Source organism: Aegilops tauschii, chromosome 5 (assembly GCF_002575655.3).
Source record: "Aegilops tauschii subsp. strangulata cultivar AL8/78 chromosome 5, Aet v6.0, whole genome shotgun sequence".
NCBI lineage: Eukaryota > Viridiplantae > Streptophyta > Magnoliopsida > Poales > Poaceae > Aegilops > Aegilops tauschii.
This window is the reverse complement of record NC_053039.3, coordinates 72470088-72491164: the sequence shown is the minus strand read 5'-3', so window position 1 is coordinate 72491164 and position 21077 is coordinate 72470088. Positions and strand designations below refer to the sequence as shown.

The 21077-nt window shown below is 44.2% G+C and overlaps 1 protein-coding gene across 16 annotated transcripts; it reads left to right on the top strand.

Annotated features, from left to right (window-relative positions):
* Positions 1-7491: 7491 nt before the first annotated feature.
* On the top strand, positions 7492-10756 carry LOC109742822 (uncharacterized). Of its 16 annotated transcripts, none has more exons than XR_012184147.1 (6): positions 7532-8005; positions 8141-8312; positions 8431-8569; positions 8666-8737; positions 9827-9863; positions 10459-10756. XR_012184147.1 is itself a non-coding variant. In XM_073499856.1 (4 exons), exons 1-4 carry the CDS (start codon positions 7762-7764, stop codon positions 10526-10528), a joined length of 519 nt encoding a protein of 172 aa, XP_073355957.1. In that variant the 5' UTR covers positions 7515-7761; the 3' UTR covers positions 10529-10756. The 16 variants fall into 16 exon arrangements, 3 of the variants coding, with proteins under 3 accessions (XP_073355957.1, XP_073355958.1, XP_073355959.1); XR_012184143.1 differs by having other exon boundaries at positions 9827-9922; XR_002227946.4 differs by lacking the exon at positions 8666-8737 and having other exon boundaries at positions 7492-8005; positions 9827-9922.
* Positions 10757-21077: the final 10321 nt, after the last annotated feature.

The window sequence follows — 21077 nt, the reverse complement described above, 5'->3', positions numbered from 1 at the left end:
GTGAAAAGGGTGGTCTGTGATGTTCAAAATTCCAATGCACAACTTTGACCGCGCGGGCCCACGGTTGGGCGCGTCGTCGAAGATCGATGAGTGGGGCCAGAAGTCAAGAACCACCTAGAAGTGGCCAAATATATGTAGGAATATTGGGGATGTTTAAAACATTAAATACACAATGCATAACTTTGGTGGCACCTGCCTCCCAAACCCGAAAGCACCCTTGGATATATATATAATGACATAATGTCATACCTAGCTAGGATGCTTGGCCCACCACCTCCCACTTCGTGTCAGCGGGGCGGATGCACGTAATGATCGATACTTTGGTCATACATGCATGTCACCATGGCCTACCATAAGACGGCCCAATGAATCTATTATTTGGTCAAACGTCAGTTGTTGTTGTCGATAAACCGCTTGGGCCAATAGATTGAACCATCATAAAAATCGCACGAGAGGGACCACAAAACCAGCACCTCTTGCATGCGGCCCAAAATGATGTACGTTGGGAAGGGGTGATGTGTGTTTTCAATATAGAATAATGTACAATTTAGATGTGGTGCCTACCTCTCGATACAGACAACAACCATGAAGGCAAGGTAGTTAAGGACGAGATACACAGGGATTGATGTAGGTCGAACCCGGCAATCCAAGTATGTGGGAGGGAATCCTGACAACGCATGAGCTCGAGCTTTGGTTGAGCGACATGTGACGGCGACCGGTCCTAACACGAACTAGGAGGAATCCATTCATGGCCAACACATACCCCTCATTATCGGTCAAAGGGATGGTATATATACACTCAGGGAGCCCACAGATATGCGTGTCATCACAAAAACCGCACAAGGGAGACGTGGTCGATCAGAAGACCTCGTATACACTTCATGCGACCCAAAAATATGTATGGGTACGGTGGTGTGTGATGTGTTTAAATCCCAAATGCACAACTTCGATGGGCCACCAACTACATTACAAACCGAACACCGTACCCGACTCCAAGCCTGGTTCAATACGTACGATGTCAGTTTCCCAACTTCGAGGCGGCGGCGGTGGTGGGGGGTCGTCCCACGCATGCGGTCAAACTTTATTTGGTCTAGCATGGGACACATATATATTGTTGGGTTCTACCGTAGGGTGCGTCGACTGCAAATTAAAATTTTCCTATGCGCAGAACAACCAGGAACATGCTATGGGAGATGGATCACAGTTCGTTACCACTAGACACACAGTGCTGTGCAGTGGGAGAAGAATTGGGGCAGCGCGTCCGCGTGGTTCGTCTCCTCCTCGTCTGATCTCCCTCGAACAGCCGGTCGTCGGATCCCTTGTACAGGCTCGCCGGAGCGGCGCAAGTGCACCGCCTCTAACGGTATCAGCGCGTGCAGGAGGAACGTCGTGCGGCGGACTGCTAGGTCCGATCACACAACAGGCGGCGAGTGGAGGTGTCTATTTGCAACACATGCAAACCCTAGTGACAGCGCTGAAGCAATCAACACCCATGAGTGTGCGGCACCTCCACTTTATATAGGCGTATGTCGCGGGCTCAACACTTGGGCCTCGCACGGACCCTAAAGCCCATAAGTCTACTCGGCCACAATCCAAATACAGCTCGGATCACATCCGACCAGTGTCCTCGGATCCGGCCTCGTAGGTTCCTTCCCTTAAGCGCGCGACCCCTTAGGTTCAAGCCGGCTTGGTCGCAGTTCGGATCACCTCCGAACACTACAAGAAATATGTCAACTTGTGACCTTCTCTCAGTGACCCCGGCTGAATTAGTCGTAAATCCACGACCATTTCGCTTGGAAGGGCTCAAACCCTGAAGTTGCCTTACACCAAATGGTCATAAAGCAGACAAGAGTGGTCGACGATCTTATTTCTACCTGATTACGACCAATATAAATGGTCATGAGGTTGTGAACGTGGATGCATTGGTACTTAAGGTGTCGCTCAAGGTGGGCTTGGGCCTCGGTGGAACGAGGCCACCTTCTTTTTAAAAAAAAAATTGTGTGCCATGTAGGCCTCCGCCCATCCAAGAAGAAATGTGGGATGCCCTCATATTACTCAAAAAAACATATATTCAGCCCAACTAAAATGGGAAAAATAAAAAAAATCATGTATTAAAATTTTTCTAACCAATATAAACAAGGGATAATTAGATTTATGCCCCTAGTTGTGTCCCACTCGTCTGTTTTGCCCCTAATTCCCAAAATTCACCGGTTCTGTCCAAGTCACTTTGCTCCTTTTATGCTTTTGCCCTTTGACCGTTTGACCGTCAATTTGAAAACTTCATAACTAATTCATACTAAATCATAAAAATGCAAATAAGATACCAAAATGTTCGGAAAAACATCACCTATATGTGAGTGTCATTTGCATTCATGAAAAAGTGTTGGAAAGTGCCCATCCCAGTTTTAGCTCTTATGCTACCACCATGAATAGTAAAATCTAAAAAAGTTCAAAAAATTCAAAAAAAATTGGTGGCAAAGAATGACAAGTGTTTTAAGTGCCTGCCAAGTTTCATCACGGAATAACATTTGTGGGTGCCACGGCAAAAAAACAATCAGCACTCCAAAATAGATATTTTTTGCCATGACTTCCATGAATGTCGTTCCCTGATGAAACTATGCAAGCACTTAGAACATTTGTCGTTCTTTGCCACCATATTTTTTTTGAATTTTTTTAGATTTTACTATTCATGGTGGTATCAAAAGAGCTGAAACTCAGATGTGCACTTTCCAACACTTTTTTCATGAATGCAAATGACACTGACATATAGGTGATGTTTTTCTGAACATTTTGATATCTTATTTGCATTTTTCTGATTTAGTATGAATTAGTTATGAAGTTTTCAAACTGACGGTCAAACGGTCAAAGGGCAAAAGCATAAGAGGAGCAAAGTGACTTGGACAGAACCGGTGAATTTTGTGAATTAGGGGTAAAACAGACGAGTGGGACACAACTAGGGGCATAAATCTAATTATCCCTATAAACAATGTTTTATATGTATACAAAAATGTACAATGTGTAAAAACAAATATAGACATTAAAACGTATGTATGAAAAGATGTTTTTTGTTGCGCATATATGAAAATATGTTAATCATGTATTTGAAAAAAGTTAAACATATATAAACAATATGTACAATGTGTCTTAAAACATTTAGACATGTGTTCAAAATATTAGACATCAAAATATTTATTAAAAATGTTAATGATGTAACTAAAAACCGTTTAATATCTATATTTTTTTCTAGTGTACACAAATTTGTTCATAAAATGTGGTCTAATATTCTTGAAAATGGAGAAGGTTTTTTTATAAAAAGTATTTGTTAGGTTTTCACAAAAAAAACTCATTGTGGAAACTCGAAAAATGGAAAATGAATATGCGGAAATTTGTGTTTTTCACGAGAGGTGGATAAAAAACTTTTTACACCCAACCAATTTGTTAATTGTACATTAAATATGGCCTAGTATTTTAGAAATTTGATTTGGTCCAATTTTGCAACAAATATATGGTAGGTTCTTCACAAAAAAAACCTCATTTTGGGCACTAAAAAATGGAAAATTGATTTTTTGTCCAAAGAAAATAAAAACTCCCTTAGGAAACATTGTTAGCCATTGCAAGATGCACCCTTGTGCTCTATATGAGATCATTTTAACAAACTATGCCATGAATTTTTATGCCCGTTTCAAAATGCGGTCAAAACGGCGGGCTTGACCGTTCCTAGCTAGTGGTTGAAACTTGGAAAACTTTTGATGTTTCTCTGATTAAATAGATACTTATGTACCTATAAATGATTTTTGGAGAAAATAAAGAGCAAACTATGAGGCAGCTGCAGTTCAAATTTGACCCGCTTCCTACTAAATCGGCGGGAATTTGTCTTTTTACCAGAGGTGGATCAAGGATTTTGACACCCAACCATTTGGTCAATTGTGCATTAAATATGGCATAGTATTTTATAAAATTGATTTGGTCCAATTTTGCAACAAATATATGGTAGGTCCTTCACAAAAAAAAACTCATTTCAGGCACTCAGAAAATGAAAAATGAAATTTCTGTGCAAAGAAAATGAAAACTCCCTTAGGCAACATTGTTTGGAATTCCAAGATGCACCCTTGTGCACAATATGAGATCATTTGAACAAACTATGCCATGAATGTGGCCATAAGATTGATCATTTGGCTTGAAAGCCATGAATCTTCACGCATGATAGCTCATTTCTGAGAACACTTTTTTGAAATAATTGCCGTATTACAAGTTTATTATTTTTCCTGGCAACTTGGTCACATATAATTACACAATGCGAAGGTTTCCAATTTTTATTTTCTTTTGAATTTTTTATGCCCGTTTCAAAATGCGGTCAAAATGGCGGGCTTGACCGTTCCTAGCTAGTGGTTGAATCTTGGAAAACTTTTGTTGTTTCTCTAATTAAATAGATTCTTATGTACCTATAAATGATTTTTGGAAAAAATAAAGAGCAAACTATGAGGCAACTGTAGTTCAAATTTGACTCGCTTCCTATTGAATCGGCGGAAATTTGCCTTTTTCACCAGAGGTGGATCAAGGCTTTTGACACCCAACCATTTGGTCAATTGTGCATTAATTATGGCCTAGTATTTTAGAAAATTGGTTCGGTCCAATTTTGCAACAAATATATGGTAGGTCCTTCATAAAGAAAAACTCATTTCACACACTAAAAAAATGGAAAATGAAATTTCCGTGCAAAGAAAATGAAAACTTCCCTAGGACACATTGTTTGGGTTCCAAGATGCAGCCTTGTGCACAATATGAGATCATTTGAACAAACTATGCCATGAATGTGGCCATAAGATTGATCATTTGGCTTGAAAGCCATGAATCATCACGCATGATAGCTCATTTCTGAGAACACTTTTTTAAAGTAATTGCCGTATTACAAGTTATTTATTTTTCCTCGCAACTTGGTCACATATAATGACACAATGCGAAGGTTTTCCAATTTTTATTTTTTTTAATTTTTTATGCCCGCTTCAAAATGCGGTCAAAACGGCGGCTTGACCGTTCCTAGCTAGTGGTTGAATCTTGGAAAACTTTTGTTATTTCTCTGATCAAATAGATATTTATGTACCTATAAATGATTTTTGGAAAAAATAAAGAGCAAACTATGAGGCAGCTTAGTTCAAATTTGACCCGCTTCCTACTGAATCGTTGAAAATTTGTCTTTTTACCAGAGGTGGATCAAGGCTTTTGACACCCAACCATTTGGTCAATTGTGCATTAAATATGGTCTAGTATTTTAGAAAATTGATTTGGTCCAATTTTGCAACAAATATATGGTAGGTCATTCACAAAAAAACTCATTTCATGCACTCAAAAATGGAAAATGAAATTTCCGTGCAAAGAAAATAAAAACTCCCTTAGGCAACATTGTTTGGAATTCCAAGATGCACCCTTGTGCACAATATGAGATCATTTGAACAAACTATGCCATGAATGTGGCCCTCTGATCTTCACGCATGATAGCTCATTTCTGAGAACACTTTTTTAAAATAATTGTCGTATTACAAGTTTATTATTTTTCCTGGCAACTCGGTCACATATAATGACACAATGCGAAGGTTATCCAATTTTTTATTTTCTTTTGAATTTTTTATGCCCGTTTCAAAATGCGGTCAAAACGGCGGGCTTGACTGTTCCTAGCTAGTGGCCGAATCTTGGAAAACTTTTGATGTTTCTTTGATTAAATAGATACTTATGCACCTATAAATGATTTTTGGAAAATAAAGAGCAAACTATGAGGCAACTGTAGTTCAAATTTGACCCGCTTCCTACTAAATCGGCGGAAATTTGTCTTTTTCACAAGAGGTGGATCAAGCCTTTTGACACCCAACCATTTGGTCAATTGTGCATTAAATATGTCCTAGTATTTTAGAAAATTGATTTGGTCAAATTTTGCCACAAATGTATGGTAGGTCCTTCATAAAAAAACTCATTTCAGGCACTCAAAAAATGGAAAATGAAATTTCCGTGCAAAAAAATGAAAACTCCCTTATGCAACATTTTTGGAATTCCAAGATGCACCCTTGTGAACAATATGAGATAGTTTGAACAAACTATGCCATGAATGTGGCCATAAGATTGATCATTTGGCTTGAAAGCCATGAATCTTCACGCATGATAGCTCATTTCTGAGAACACTTTTTTAAAATAATTGCCGTATTACAAGTTTATTATTTTTCTTGGCAACTTGGTCGCATATAATGACACAATGCGAAGGTTTTCCAATTTTTTATTTTCTTTTGAATTTTTTATGCCCGTTTCAAAATGCGCTCAAAACGGCGGGCTTCACCGTTCCTAGCTAGTGGTTGAATCTTGGAAAACTTTTGATGTTTCTCTGATTAAATAGATACTTATGTACCTATAAATGATTTTTGGAAAAAATAAAGAGCAAACTATGAGGCAGCTGTAGTTCAAATTTGACCCGCTTCCTACTGAATCGATGGAAATTTGTCTTTTTACCAGAGGTGGATCAAGGCTTTTGACACCCAACAATTTGGTCAATTGTGCATTAAATATGGCCTAATATTTTAGAAAATTGATTTGGTCCAATTTTGCAACAAATATATGGTAGGTCCTTCAGAATAAAAAACTAATTCAGGCACTCAAAAAATGGAAAATGAAATTTCCGTGCAAAGAAAATGAAAACTCCCTTAGGCAACATTGTTTGGAATTCCAAGATGCACCATTGTGCACAATATGAGATCATTTGAACAAACTATGCCATGAATGTGACCATAAGATTGATCATCTGGCTTGAAAGCCATGAATCTTCACGCATGATAGCTCATTTCCGAGAACACTTTTTTAAAATAATTGCCATATTACAAGTTTATTATTTTTCCTGGTAACTTGGTCACATATAATGACACAATGCGAAGGTTTTCCAATTTTTTATTTTTTTTGAATTTCTTTCAAAATGTTGTCAAAACAGCGGGTATGACTACGGGTCTTCGGTCACCGGGAAGGTGACGATGACGACCACCTCCTTGATGCCCTGCTCTTCTATGTGCCGAGGTCCTTGCTGGTGGCCTTACCGGATAAAAATCCAGAGCTTCTTTATTCAGTATCGCCGCCCCCGCCCCCGAAGTCGGGACATCGAATGATCCAAAAACCTAAGCTACTAGGACCCTAAAACCTAAAGCTAAAATGATGCACACAGACGGGATCCGATGACCCTCCTCATCACCGACGACCAAGAAGTCACCAGCGGAGAGGAACTGCCGAAAGACGACGCCAAAAGAGTTGGTTCTCTTAGACAAAGAGATCCGCACTTTATTTTTAGCCGATTACGGCCTACTTATATGGTCATGGACGTCGCACACATGTACTCTGTTTCGATTGGTTCACAAGCATGTCACGCGGATCATGGATCGAGCACCGTCTGATCCACCCGGATCCAACGGCAGCGCTCCCCCTCACCTTCTCACCCCACCTAGCCCAACAACCCACAGGCAGGCCACAGCCCGCACTCCTCCCTCGTCCCTCGCACACCCTAGCGAACCCTAGCGCTCCCCGATCCCTCCCACCTCCCCTCCCCTCGCCGCCACCCACCCCTCCCCTCGCACTCCTCCCTCCCCCCTGGCAAGATCCAGCGTGCTCCAAGATACCAACGCTCTGCTCCTCCCTCCCTCCCCTCCGGCAAGATCCAGCACGCGGCCTCCCTCTCCTCGATCCAGATCGACAGGTCCACCACCTACACTTCCGGCGATCCCCAATCCGGCGACAGAGATGGCTGCTCCCGCGCCGGCCTTCTTCCTCGCCCCAGATGCCGCTGCTCGTCTCCTCTCCGGTGAGTGCGGAGGAGCCACCGCGGTCGAGGTAGCCGTCGGCTGGAGCCCCGCCTCTTCTCCTCTCCGGTCACCGTGGAGGTCCGCCGCGTCCAACCTCCTCGACGGCGCCCTGAACCCTAGGCAGCCCATCTCTTCCTCCCATGGCCATGGCCATGGTGAGCCTACAAGATGTGCAGCAGCAGGTCAGACCCCTCACCTTCTTCTTCTTCTACCTACCTCTGGTGTTCTTCCTCTCCACAACCACTGATGCAAACATGGTGGGGAAGATATTGATTTCCCAGCCCGCCTGACGGCCCGCTCCCCTCGCCCCCGCGCAGATCTTCGAGTACAACGGCTCCGCAACCTGCAGCCGCCGGTCCGGGACGAGCGCAGTGCCGGTTCAGGTGTCCAGCGTCAACCAGAGCGCGCCCCAGATGCTCGACGGAACGCCCGCTGCACCGCCTGGTCTCAACTTTCTTGCCCTTTGCCAAGCTGAGGGAGAGGGCTAGGGTGAGCTCCCAGTCGTTTGCTCTGTTGAAATTGCTCCACTCCTCCATCTTCTTCTCGTGTTTGTCCACAGTAGAGACGGCTCAGATCTGACATTTTGTGTGTCTTACTGATGGTTCAGGGCTCGGGTGGTGCAGTGGCTGTAAGAATACGCTCGGGAAAGCAGAGTCGGGTCTACTAGGGCGGCATCCCCGGCCGTCGTCGGCGGCTACTTCATCTACAAAGGCTCCAAGCTTGTCCATGACTCCACTGCCCTCCAGGTTACGTCCGAATGCTCGTTCCCTCCTCCCCTCAGATCCACTAGCGTGTTGGTTGGAATCAGTGGATATTCACATGATGTATACATGGAACTGCAGCTTCACATCTTTGTCCTGAATCATAATGAGTATCTTTTCTCGCCATCGATTTCTGCACGTATGGTTCAGCTGGTATGTCTAGATCTACATGTTCACCTGGCTTATGGTGCATCTCAATCATGGACGACAAAATGTCAAAATCCTAGCTTATATACACTGTACTAATGTGGGTGGATACAATTTCAGAAGATGAAACTTCAATAAAATGAAAAGGCAAAATTATATTGATTGTTGCCTTCCATCCTTTTCCTGAATCGTAATGCTGATCTTTTCTTTTGATTTATGTGTCTTTATTTAAGTTAGCTCATCATGAGCTATAGGTTTAGCTGGTTTGTTGGATGCCAGGTCTTTCTTGTCATTTTTGACAACCTTTTGATTTGTATCTTGAGCCACATTTTCTACTTCTTGTCTTTTCAATGTGAGAATACCAGACACGAAATGATGCATATGCATTGTGATACCTGGATCACTTTAAATTCAGGATTATTCATGGCTAATTCAGGATTGAAGCAGGGGAAACCCCCCCTCCTCCATATTGCCTGCTGATTATTTGGGGATGTCTGTGGAGAGAGATGTTGATACTTCTATAGGCCTATCACTTCAAATTTTATTACAACCAGTTTTATGCCTAGAACAATCATGGTGTCTAGTTTCTGTTTTATGCCCCACGTTTTACTAGCTACAAGCTCAGCTTCGTGCTCTGTAGGAAATAAGTACATCATTATTTAGGCGTGTTCTGATAATAGTGAAGAATAAAGGTGTCTTCTGATGTGGTGGTGCCAAACAAAACTTTTATGCTTATTGCTGAGCTTACTTTTAATATTGTGAACATGACAATTTATAGGCTGTACTGAAGTTCCACTCATTTTATTCTGTGTCCTGAGCTTACCTTTGTATGTCAGGATTTTTTCTTCATCTATTACCCTTCCTTTGGTTGTAGTTTATCTTCGTACAGAAACCAATCTTGGTGTTCTTCCTACTTGCATTTGATTATGTTTTTAAAATTCCCTAGCACAACTATATATGACAATGTGGGTATCTTTTCTGTTTTCAGTGTCTATAGTGCATTTGCATGATCTTGAATTATGTGCTACAGAATATAATTAGCTGATTTAAACTGCTGTTTTCCTTCGCCTAATCAAATGCCCTTTGTCTTTGCAGTATGCATACCCAAGTCAAGCTTGCGGTCACGATGAAGGTGCTGATATGGGTTTCCTATCTTCAGAAGTAAAATGTTTGCTTGCTACCTTCTTTAGGGTACTGCTTGCTAATCAAGTTCTTGAACACAGGAGTTATGCATACAAATCATGTGCTATTTATGCACTGATAGCCATTTTCTTGTCTACTTATCTGAATCATGTCTTTGTGTACTAAGCATCATTTACTAGTATTTGGCTTCTATGTGCTAATTAAACCTGATCAGTATGTATACTTCTTTGATGTTGCATAATATTAGTGTTAAAGGGGTTAATTTAAACCGGATATTATCTACTGGAATGATTTTTTTTGCTGTTCAAACATTTAAATTCTGGTTCTTTGTTTCAAACATCGAAATGCTGTTTACTTTGTCCTTATATGCTTAAATGATAAAAATGTCGCATTTATAGGATTGTAAACCTGATGTGATTGGAGTAGTATTTACTTGTTGCTGATATTTACTACTTGTATCCACTGATTTCTATGCCTCATTTTGCTTGTTTTACTTTATTTATGCACACAGACTGCCTACAAGTTAATGTGCTTTTAGATTTGCCTTTATTTTGCTCCTAACCATATTGTTTGATAACTTGCAGATGTTGTACTTCATTCATGTTTCATCGTGGGCTCCAAGACGAAGAAGTCGGGAGAATCATAGACTTCTAGCTCATTGGATCATAGACTTCTAGCTTATTGGAGCTAGTTATACGTCGATAGCTAGTTATTTTTTTATTCTATAGTTGTGTTACCTGATGCGAACTATTTCTGATTGTAAACCTGATGTGAACCATGTTTGATCGCAATGTGCCAGGTTTGGCTCTTTTTGATTGTATTCATGATTTGAACCATGTTTTCATGATATTTAGTTATGCTTTGTTTGAAGCATTGTATAAATATTGGTTATTTATTTATTGGATCATTGAAATCTGAGGAACCATTTGCTACCTCTTGAGGATTGCCTTGGTTTTCCCTTGAAGAGGAAAGGGTGATGCAGCAAAGTAGCGTAAATATTTTCCTCGGTTTTTGAGAACCAAGGTATCAATCCAGTAGGGGGCTACGTGCGAGTCTCTTGCACCTACACAAACAAATAAATCCTTGCAACCAACGCGATAAGGGGTTGTCAATCCCTACACGGTCACTTACGAGAGTGAGATCTGATAGATATGATAAGATAATATTTTTGGTATTTTATGATAAAGATGCAAAGTAAAATAAAAGTAAAATAAAAAGCAACGGAAATAACTAAGTGTTGGAAGATTAATATGATGGAAGATAGACCCGGGGGCCATAGGTTTCACTAGTGGCTTCTCTTAAGAGCATAAGTATTTTACGGTGGGTGAACAAATTACTGTTGAGCAATTGACAGAATTAAGCATAGTTATAGAATATCTAGATATGATCATGTATATAGGCATCACGTTCGAGACAAGTAGACCGACTCCTGCCTGCATCTACTACTATTACTCCAGACATCGACCGCTATTCAGCATGCATCTAGAGTATTAAGTTGATAAAAAACAGAGTAACGCCTTAAGCAAGATGACATGATGTAGAGGGATAAATTCATGCAATATGATAAAAACCCCATCTTGTTATCCTCGATGCCAACAATACAATACGTGCCTTGCTGCCCCTACTGTCACTGGGAAAAGACACCGCAAGATTAAACCCAAAGCTAAGCACTTCTCCCATTGCAAGAAAGATCAATCTAGTAGGCCAAACCAAACTGATAATTTGAAGAGACTTGCAAAGATAACCAATCATACATAAAAGAATTCAGAAGATTCAAATATTGTTCATAGATAAATTTGATCATAAACCCACAATTCATCGGTCTCAACAAACACACCGCAATAGAAGATTACATCGAATAGATCTCCACAAGAGATGGGGAGAACATTGTATTGAGATCCAAAATGAGAGAAGAAGCCATCTAGCTAATAACTATGGACCCGAAGGTCTGAGGGAAACTACTCACACTTTATCGGAGAGGCTATGGTGTTGATGTAGAAGCCCTCCGTGATCGATGCCCCTTCCGACGGAGCTCCGGAACAGGCCCCAAGATGGGATCTCGTGGGTACAGAAGGTTGCGGCGGTGGAATTAGGTTTTTGGCTCCGTCTCTGATCGTTTGGGGGTACGTAGGTATATATAGGAGGAAGGAGTACGTCAGTGGAGCAACATGGGGCCCACGAGGGTGGAGGGCGCGCCTGGGGGGTAGGCATGCCCCTACCTCGTGGCTTCCTGGAAGCTTCCTTGACGTAGGGTCCAAGTCCCCTGGATCATGTTCGTTCCGAAAATCACGTTCCCGAAGGTTTCATTCCGTTTGGACTCCGTTTGATATTCTTTTTCTGCGAAACTCTGAAATAGGCAAAAAACAACAATTCTGGGCTGGGCCTCCGGTTAATAGGTTAGTCCCAAAAATAATATAAAAGTGTATAATAAAGCCCAATAATGTCCAAAACAGAAGATAATATAGCATGGAGCAATAAAAAATTATAGATACGTTGGAGACGTATCAAGCATCCCCAAACTTAATTCCTGCTCGTCCTCGAGTAGGTAAATGATAAAAACAGAATTTTTGATGTGGAATGCTACTTGGCATAATTTCAATGTAATTCTTCTTAATTGTGGTATGAATATTCAGATCCGAAAGATTCAAGATAAAAGTTCAATATTGACATAAAAATAATAATACTTCAAGCATACTAACTAAGCAATTATGTCCTCAAATATGGCCAAAGAAAGTTCATCCCTACAAAATCATATAGTTTGGTCATGCTCCATTTTCGTCACACAAGAATGCTCTCATCATGCACAACCCCGATGACAAGCCAAGCAATTGTTTCATACTTTAGTAATTTCAAACTTTATAAACCTTCGCATAATACATGAGCGTGAGCCATGGATATAGCACTATGAGTGGAATAGAGTATAATGATGGGGGTTATGTGGAGAAGACAAAAAAGAAGAAAGTCTCACATCAACGAGGCTAATCAATGAGCTATGGAGATGCCCATCGATTGATGTTAATGCAAGGAATAGGGATTGCCATGCAACGGATGCACTAGAGCTATAAATATATGAAAGCTCAACAAAAGAAATTAAGTGGGTGTGCATCCAACTTACTTGCTCACGAAGACCTAGGGCACTTGAGGAGGCCCATTGTTGGAATATACAAGCCAAGTTCTATAATGAAAAATTCCCACTAGTATATGAAAGTGACAAAACGAGAGACTCTCTATTATGAAGATTATGGTGCTACTTTGAAGCACAAGTGTGGTAAAAGGATAATAGCATTGTCCCTTTTATTTCTCTTTTTTGGGCTTTTTTTATTTGGCCTTTCTTTTTTTGGACAATTATCTATTAAATGATGATCATCACACTTCTATTTATTTACAACTCAAAGATTACAACTCGATACTAGAACAAGGTATGACTCTATATGAATGCCTCCGGCGGTGTACCGGGATATGCAATGAACCAAGAGTGACATGTATGAAAGAATTATGAGCGGTGGTTTTGCCACAAATACTATGTCAACTACATGATCATGCTAAGCAATATGACAATGATGAACGTGTCATGATAAACGGAATGGTGGAAAGTTGCATGGCAATATATCTCGGAATGGCTATGGAAATGCCATAATAGGTAGGTATGGTGGCTGTTTTGAGGAATATATAATGAGGTTTATGTGTGAAAGAGCGTATCATATCACGGGGTTTGGATGCACCGGCGAAGTTTGCACCAACTCTCAATGTGAGAAAGGGCAATGCACGGTACCGAAGAGGCTAGCAATGATGAAAAGGTGAGAGTGCGTATAATCCATGGACTCAACATTAGTCATAAAGAACTCACATACTTATTGCAAAAATCTACAAGTCATCAAAAACAAAGCACTACGCGCATGCTCCTAGGGGGATAGATTGATAGGAAAAGACCATCGCTCTTCCCCGACCGCCACTCATAAGGAGGACAATCAAAGAACACCTCATGTTTCAAATTTGTTACATAACATTTACAATACATGCATGCTACGGGACTTGCAAACTTCAACACAAGTATTTCTCAAATTCACAACTACTCAACTAGCACAACTTTAATATCACTACCTCCATGTCTCAAAACAATCATCAAGCATCAAACTTCTCTTAGTATTCAAAAAGGCTAGCAATGATGAAAAGGTGAGAGTGCGTATAATCCATGGACTCAACATTAGTCATAAAGAACTCACATACTTATTGCAAAAATCTACAAGTCATCAAGAACCAAGCACTACGCGCATGCTCCTAGGGGGATAGTGTGACGCCCCCGATTTGACCGTACACTAATCATGCACGCAAATGTGTACGACCAAGATCAGTGACTCACGGGAAGATATCACAACACAACTCTAAAACATAAAAAAGTCATACAAGCATCATAATACAAGCCAGGGGCCTCGAGGGCTCGAATACAAGTGCTCGATCACAGACGAGTCGGCGGAAGCAACAATATCTGAGTACAGACATAAGTTAAACAAGTTTGCCTTAAGAAGGCTAGCACAAACTGGGGTACAGATCGAACGAGGCGCAGGCCTCCTGCCTGGGATCCTCCTAACTACTCCTGATCGTCGTCAGCGGCCTGCACGTAGTAGTAGGCACCTCCAGTGTCGTAGGTGTCGTCGTCGACGGTGGCGTCTGGCTCCTGGACTCCAACATCTGGTTGCGACAACCAGATAGATAGGAAAGGGGGAAAGAGGGAGAGAAGCAACTGTGAGTACTCATCCAAAGTACTCGCAAGCAAGGAGCTATACTACATATGCATGGGTATATGTGTAAAGGGGCATATCAGTGGACTGAACTGCAGAATGCCAGAATAAAAGGGGGATAGCTAGTCCTGTCGAAGACTACGCTTCTGGCCATCTCCATCTTGCAGCAGGTAGAAGAGAGTAGATTGAAGTCCTCCAAGTAGCATCGCATAGCATAATCCTACCCGGCGATCCCCTCCTCGTCGCCCTGTTAGAGAGCGATCACCGGGTTGTATCTGGCACTTGGAAGGGTGTATTTTATTCAGTATCCAGTTCTAGTTGTCATAAGGTCAAGGTACAACTCCGGGTCGTCCTTTTACCGAGGGACACGGCTATTCGAATAGATAAACTTCCCTGCAGGGGTGCACCACATAACCCAACACGCTCGATCCCAGTTGGCCGGACACACTTTTCTGGGTCATGCCCGGCCTCGTAAGATCAACACGTCGCAGCCCCACCTAGGCTCAACAGAGAGGTCAGCACGCCGGTCTAAACCTATGCGCGCAGGGGTCTGGGCCCATCGCCCTATGCACACCTGCACGTTGCGTACGCGGCCGGAAGCAGACCTAGCCCCCTTAATACAAGCGCGAGCTTACAGTCCAATGCGGCGCGCGCCACTCAGTTGCTGACGTCAAAAGAGCTTCGGCTGATACCACGACGTCGGGATACCCATAACTACTCCCACGTAGATGGTTAGTGCGTATAGACCAAATGGCCAGACTCAGATCAAATACCAAGATCTCGTTAAGCGTGTTAAGTAACCGCGAACGCCGACCAGGGCCAGGCCCACCTCTCACCTAGGCAGTCTCAACCTGCCCTGTCGCTCCGCCACAAAGATCCACTCGCGGGTACTCCTACGAGCCGACCCGACTTTAGTCATCTCATGTGTCATGTATATAGTATATAAGTATATACCCGTGATCACGCCCAGGTGATCACGGCCCGATAGTATAGCAGAGCAGACGGACAAGAATGTAGGGCCACTGATGGAAATTTAGCATCCTATACTAAGCATGTAGGATTGCAGGTAAAGGTAACAACAGTAGTAGCAAGGATAGGCTATGCATCAGGATAGGATATCAAAAGCAGTAACATGCTACACTACTCTAATGCAAGCAGAATAGAGAAGAGTAGGCGATATCTGGTGATCAAGGGGGGGGGGGCTTGCCTGGTTGCTCTGGCAAGTAGGAGGAGTCGTCGACTCCGTAGTCGAACTGGGCAGCAGCAGTGTCGGTCTCGTAGTCTACCGGAGAGAAGAGGGGGGAAGAAACAGTAAATACAATGCAAACATAAGCATGACGATGCGTGACATGAAAATGAGCGGTGCTAGGTGTGCCCTAACGCGACAGTAGGTGGTACCGGCGAAGGGGGGGAACATCAGGGAAGTATTCCCGATGTTTCGTGTTTTCGGACAGACGGACCGGAGGGGGAAAGTTGCTAGTTCGATAGGTTAGGGAGGTGTGGTGGACGAACGGACTGCGTATTCGGATTCGTCTCGTCGTTCTGAGCAACTTTCATATAGAAAACATTTTCATCCGAGTTACGGTTTAAAAGATATGAATTTTCAAAGTTTATTTGAATTTCTGGAATTATTTGAATTAAGCAAAAATGAATTATGACGTCAGCATGAGGCAATGCTGACGTCAGCAGGTCAACAGAGCGACTGACCAGGTCAAACTGACCAGTGGGCCCCATCTGTCATACACAGTGGGCTAATAGAAGATTAAACTAATTAATTTTTAGTTAATTAACTACTGGGCCCACCTGTCAGTGAGTGATTAAGTTAATTAATTAGTTTTAATTATAAAAACATTTTTCTTTTCTTTTTTTTTTAATTTTGCGGCGGGGCCCGCATGTCAGTGGCTGGGCCTGCCCAGTCAGCACGTTGACTGGGTTGACCCAGTCAACGGGGCCCACGGGGCCCACTGGCAGTGGCACTGGGGTGGCCCCAGGCCAGCCACGTCGGCGGCCAGCGCCGGAGCAACTCCGACGAGCCAAATGCGGCGGCGCGGCTCGGGAGGGGCGCGGGTTTCGCGCACAGGGGGTCTGCGGGGTCGTGGCTGGGCGCGTTCGACGCGGCTCGGCGCCGCGCGTCCAACGGTGGTGGCCGGAGTGGCTGGAACGGGCGGGGGCGAGCGCTACGAGCTCGCCGGCGGCGAGGTGCTTCGGGCTGGGGCGGGTGCGGCGTTAGAGCGCGCGAGCGGCCGAACTAACTAGCTAGGCGGGTGCGGCACGATGCGGTCGAGCTAACGGGCCTACGCCCATGACCAAATGGTCACCGGAGACCCGCCGGCGGCGAGCTCCGCGGCGCGGCGTTCGGGCGCGCGTGGGGAAGAAGCTAGGGGCGCGCGAGAGAGAAAGGACAGGGGAGGAGGGGGGAGAGGCTCACCGCGCGGCACACGGAGGCCGGTGAGAGGCTTAGGAGCAGCAGGTCGGCGCCGGGGAAGAAGGGGGTCGCCGGCGTCTGAAGTTGAAGACGAGCTCGGTGTGCTCGTTGTAGGGGCTCCGATCTCCAACGGGCTGCACCAGACGAAGCAGCGGACGACGGCGGTCCTTGGAGACAACGTGGGGCGGCGAGGTGGGCACGGTGGCCGTGTGAACGACGGGAAAGGCGGCGACCGCGTCGGGCGTGGGGAAGGAGAGAGCGGCGCGGATCTGGGGGGAGGGGGAGAGAGAGGCACAGGGGCCGAGAGGTGAGCGGGGGTGAGTGGGAGAGGGGCCCGAGGAGGCGGGGGGAGCTGGCGCCCTTATCCTCCCCGTCGCCGGCGAGGGGGTGCGGCGGGGACTGCCCCTGTTCCGACCCCGGTCGGGGGAACAGGGAAGGGGGGCGAGTGGGAGAGGTGGGCTGGGCCGGGGGTCGGGCCAGTCGGGCCAGGGGTCCAGTGGGGGGGGAGGGCCTTCTCCTTTTTTTTCTTTTTTCTTTGCCTGTTCTGTTTTCTGTTGTATTTTCTTTTTATTTATTTATTTTCTTTTCTGTTTTATTTCATTTAAAAGTATTTAGGTATTTTTATAAAAATGTGTTTTCTCCACCATAATTACCAGTGTATTATTTGGCACCCACCGAACATTTTTGTTTAAATTTTTGAAAACTTTTATTTTCCACTTTAATTTTAATTGAAGTTTGAATTAGGAGTTTGAAAAGAAATGTGATTCCAAATGTGATCATGCCCTGTTTAGCAACATGATTAGCTTAATCACAGGGAGTTACTGTAGCATGATCCTCAGGGTGTTACAAATCTCCTCCACTACAAGAAATCTCGTCCCGAGATTTAGGAGGTAGAAGGAAACAGTGCGGGGTATTCTTCGCGCAGACGATCCTCTCGTTCCCAAGTGGCCTCATCTTCAGAATGGTGCGACCACTGGACTTTGAGAAACTTGATCGCCTTCTGACGTGTGCGGCGTTCAGCTTGGTCGAGAATGCGGACCGGATGCTCCTTATAGGAGAGGTCTTGCTGCAATTCGAGCATTTCATGATCCACAGCTCGGATTGGATCCTTGAAGCAACGGCGGCGCTGTAACACATGGAACACATCGTGAACCTGAGAAAGGTTCGGCGGTAGCTCCAGTTGGTATGCCACTTTTCCACGCCTTTCGAGAATAGTGAATGGGCCAATATAGCGAGGAGCTAGTTTGCCCTTGATTCCGAAGCGGTGAGCACCCTTCATAGGTGTGACTCGAAGATAAGCCTTTTCGCCAGGTTGATAGACCATGTCCTTATGATGACGGTCATACTGACTCTTCTGACGTGACTGAGCAGTCTTGAGATTCTCGCGAATAATGCGGACTTGTTCTTCGGCATCTTGGATAAGTTCCCAGTTTCTGACCAGTTCAGAGGGGTTCGGCACTTTCGTCCATATAACACTTCGAAGGGGCCATCTTCAGACTAGCTTGATAGCTATTATTATAAGAGAACTCAACATACGGGAGAGATTCCTCCCATTTCTTGCCGAAGGAAATAACACAAGCTCGAAGCATATCTTCGAGAACTTGGTTGACGCGTTCAACTTGTCCTTGCGATTGAGGATGAAACGCAGTACTGAATGACAGATGAGTTCCCATAGCTTCCTGGAAACTTGCCCAGAATCTTGAAGTGAATAAGCTGCCACGGTCTGAGCTAATAACCAATGGAATACCGTGGAGTGAAACAATCCTGGACATATAGAGCGTTGCCAACTGGCTAGCAGTGATCGTTTCTTTGACTGCCAGAAAATGTGCAACTTTGGAAAGTCGGTCAATGACGACAAGAATAGCATCATTACCTTTCTGTGATTTGGGAAATCCAGTGACGAAGTCCATCTCAACATGGTCCCATTTCCATTCAGGAATAGAGACAGGTTGCAGAGTTCCAGCAGGCCTTTGATGTTCTGCTTTGATACGACGGCAAACGTCACACTCAACAACATAACGAGCAATGGCTTGCTTCATATTAGACCACCAGAATCTCTGACGGATGTCTTGGTACATCTTTGTACTACCAGGGTGGATACATAGAGGCGTATCATGAGCTTCTTTCATAACTTCCTGTGTCATATCCAGGTTTTTCTCTGCACATGGCACCACTAGGCGGCCCTTGAAGTATAAGGTGCCATCTTTAGCAATGGTGAAGAATGAGGGCTTTCCTTCTGCGAGGTAGCGCTTAATCTTGTGGGCTTCAGAGTCATACTTCTGTAGCCTTTTGATGCTATCCACGAGATCTGGTTTAGCAACTAGGGTATTGAGGGAACCCTGGGTAACAACGTGGAGGTTCACCTTGCCAAACTCCTTAGGAGGGGGAGCGAGTGCACCCGGAGGAACAATATGGAGGTTCAGCTTCCTGAATTCTTCAACAAGCGAGGGCTGAACTTTGTGAACCTGGAGGTGGTTGCAGTAAGACTTGCGGCTCAAGGCATCAGCCATTACATTAGCCTTGCCTGGCGTATAGGAAATACCCAAGTCAAAGTCTGCAACAAGCTCCATCCATCTCTGCTGACGGAGGTTCAGATCTGGCTGAGTAAACAGATACTTCAGACTTTGGTGGTCAGTGAAGATCTCGCAACGATTACCGAGAAGGTAATGTCGCCATTGCTTCAGCGCATGAATGACAGCAGCAAGTTCGAGGTCGTGAACTGGGTAGTTCTCTTCGTGAGGGCGCAATTGCCGAGAGGCATAAGCAATCACTTTGCGGTCTTGCATTAGGACACAGCCTAATCCTTGACGGGAAGCGTCGCAGTAAATGACAAAGTCCTTCTTAGTATCAGGTGGAGCTAGAACTGGAGCAGAAGTCAACTTGTCTTTGAGTGCCTGGAAACTTTCCTGACATTTGTCTGTCCATTGGAACTTGACACCCTTATGCAACAGGTTAGTCAGAGGCCTGGCGATCTTAGAGAAGTTCTCGACAAATCGACGGCAATAGCTGGCGAGACCGAGAAAACTTCTGACTTGCTTAACGTTCTTGGGAGGAGTCCAATCAAGAATAGCCTGAACTCGCTCGGGGTTGACGGCAATACCATCCTTAGAGATGACATGACCAAGATAGGTTACTTCCGGTAGCCAGAATTCACATTTGGAGAACTTGGCATATAGTTGATGCTCTCGTAGCTTTTCCAGCACAAGTCGAAGATGTTCGGCATGTTCTTCTTCGTTCTTGGAAAATACCAGGATATCATCCAGATAAACCACGACGAACTTGTCGAGGTAATCCATGAATATATAGTTCATCAGACGAGAGAAGGTGGCTGGAGCATTGGTTAAACCGAAAGACATGACGGTGTACTCGTATGAACCATAGCGAGTCACAAAGGCGGTCTTTGGGATATCCTCTTCTCGAACACGGATCTGGTGGTAGCCCAACCTCAAGTCGAGCTTAGAGAACACTGACGAACCCGCCAGTTGATCATACAGATCATTGATCCGAGGAAGGGGGTATTTATTCTGAATGGTAGCTTGGTTTATAGGACGGTAGTCTTGAACCAATCGGTTAGTCCCATCCTTCTTCTTGACAAAGAGAGAAGGTGCTCCCCAAGGAGAGCAACTTGGGCGAATGAATCCTTTGCGAAGAGATTTGTCGATTTCCTCCTTAAGCTCAAGGAGTTCATGCAGCGGCATTTTGTAGGGTCGCTTGGCTATAGGAGTGGTGCCTGGTTTCAAGTCGATGATGAATTCGACAGCTCTAGCAGGGGGAATCCCTGGAAGTTCTTCAGGGAAGACGTCGAGGAATTCACGCACGACGGGAATGTTTTCAATGCCCTCGAGTGGTGCAGCATTCAATGCATTCAATGCATAGAGCCTTGCCTCGGCATTTTGCACCAGATGAGCTTGGTAAGCAACTATTTCATCTGAAGGGTGTAGCAGATGGACGGTCTTAGTGGCGCAAACTATAGAAGCAGTATGCGCTTTCAACCAATCCATACCCAAAATGAGGTCGATGTTAGACGACTTCAGGATAA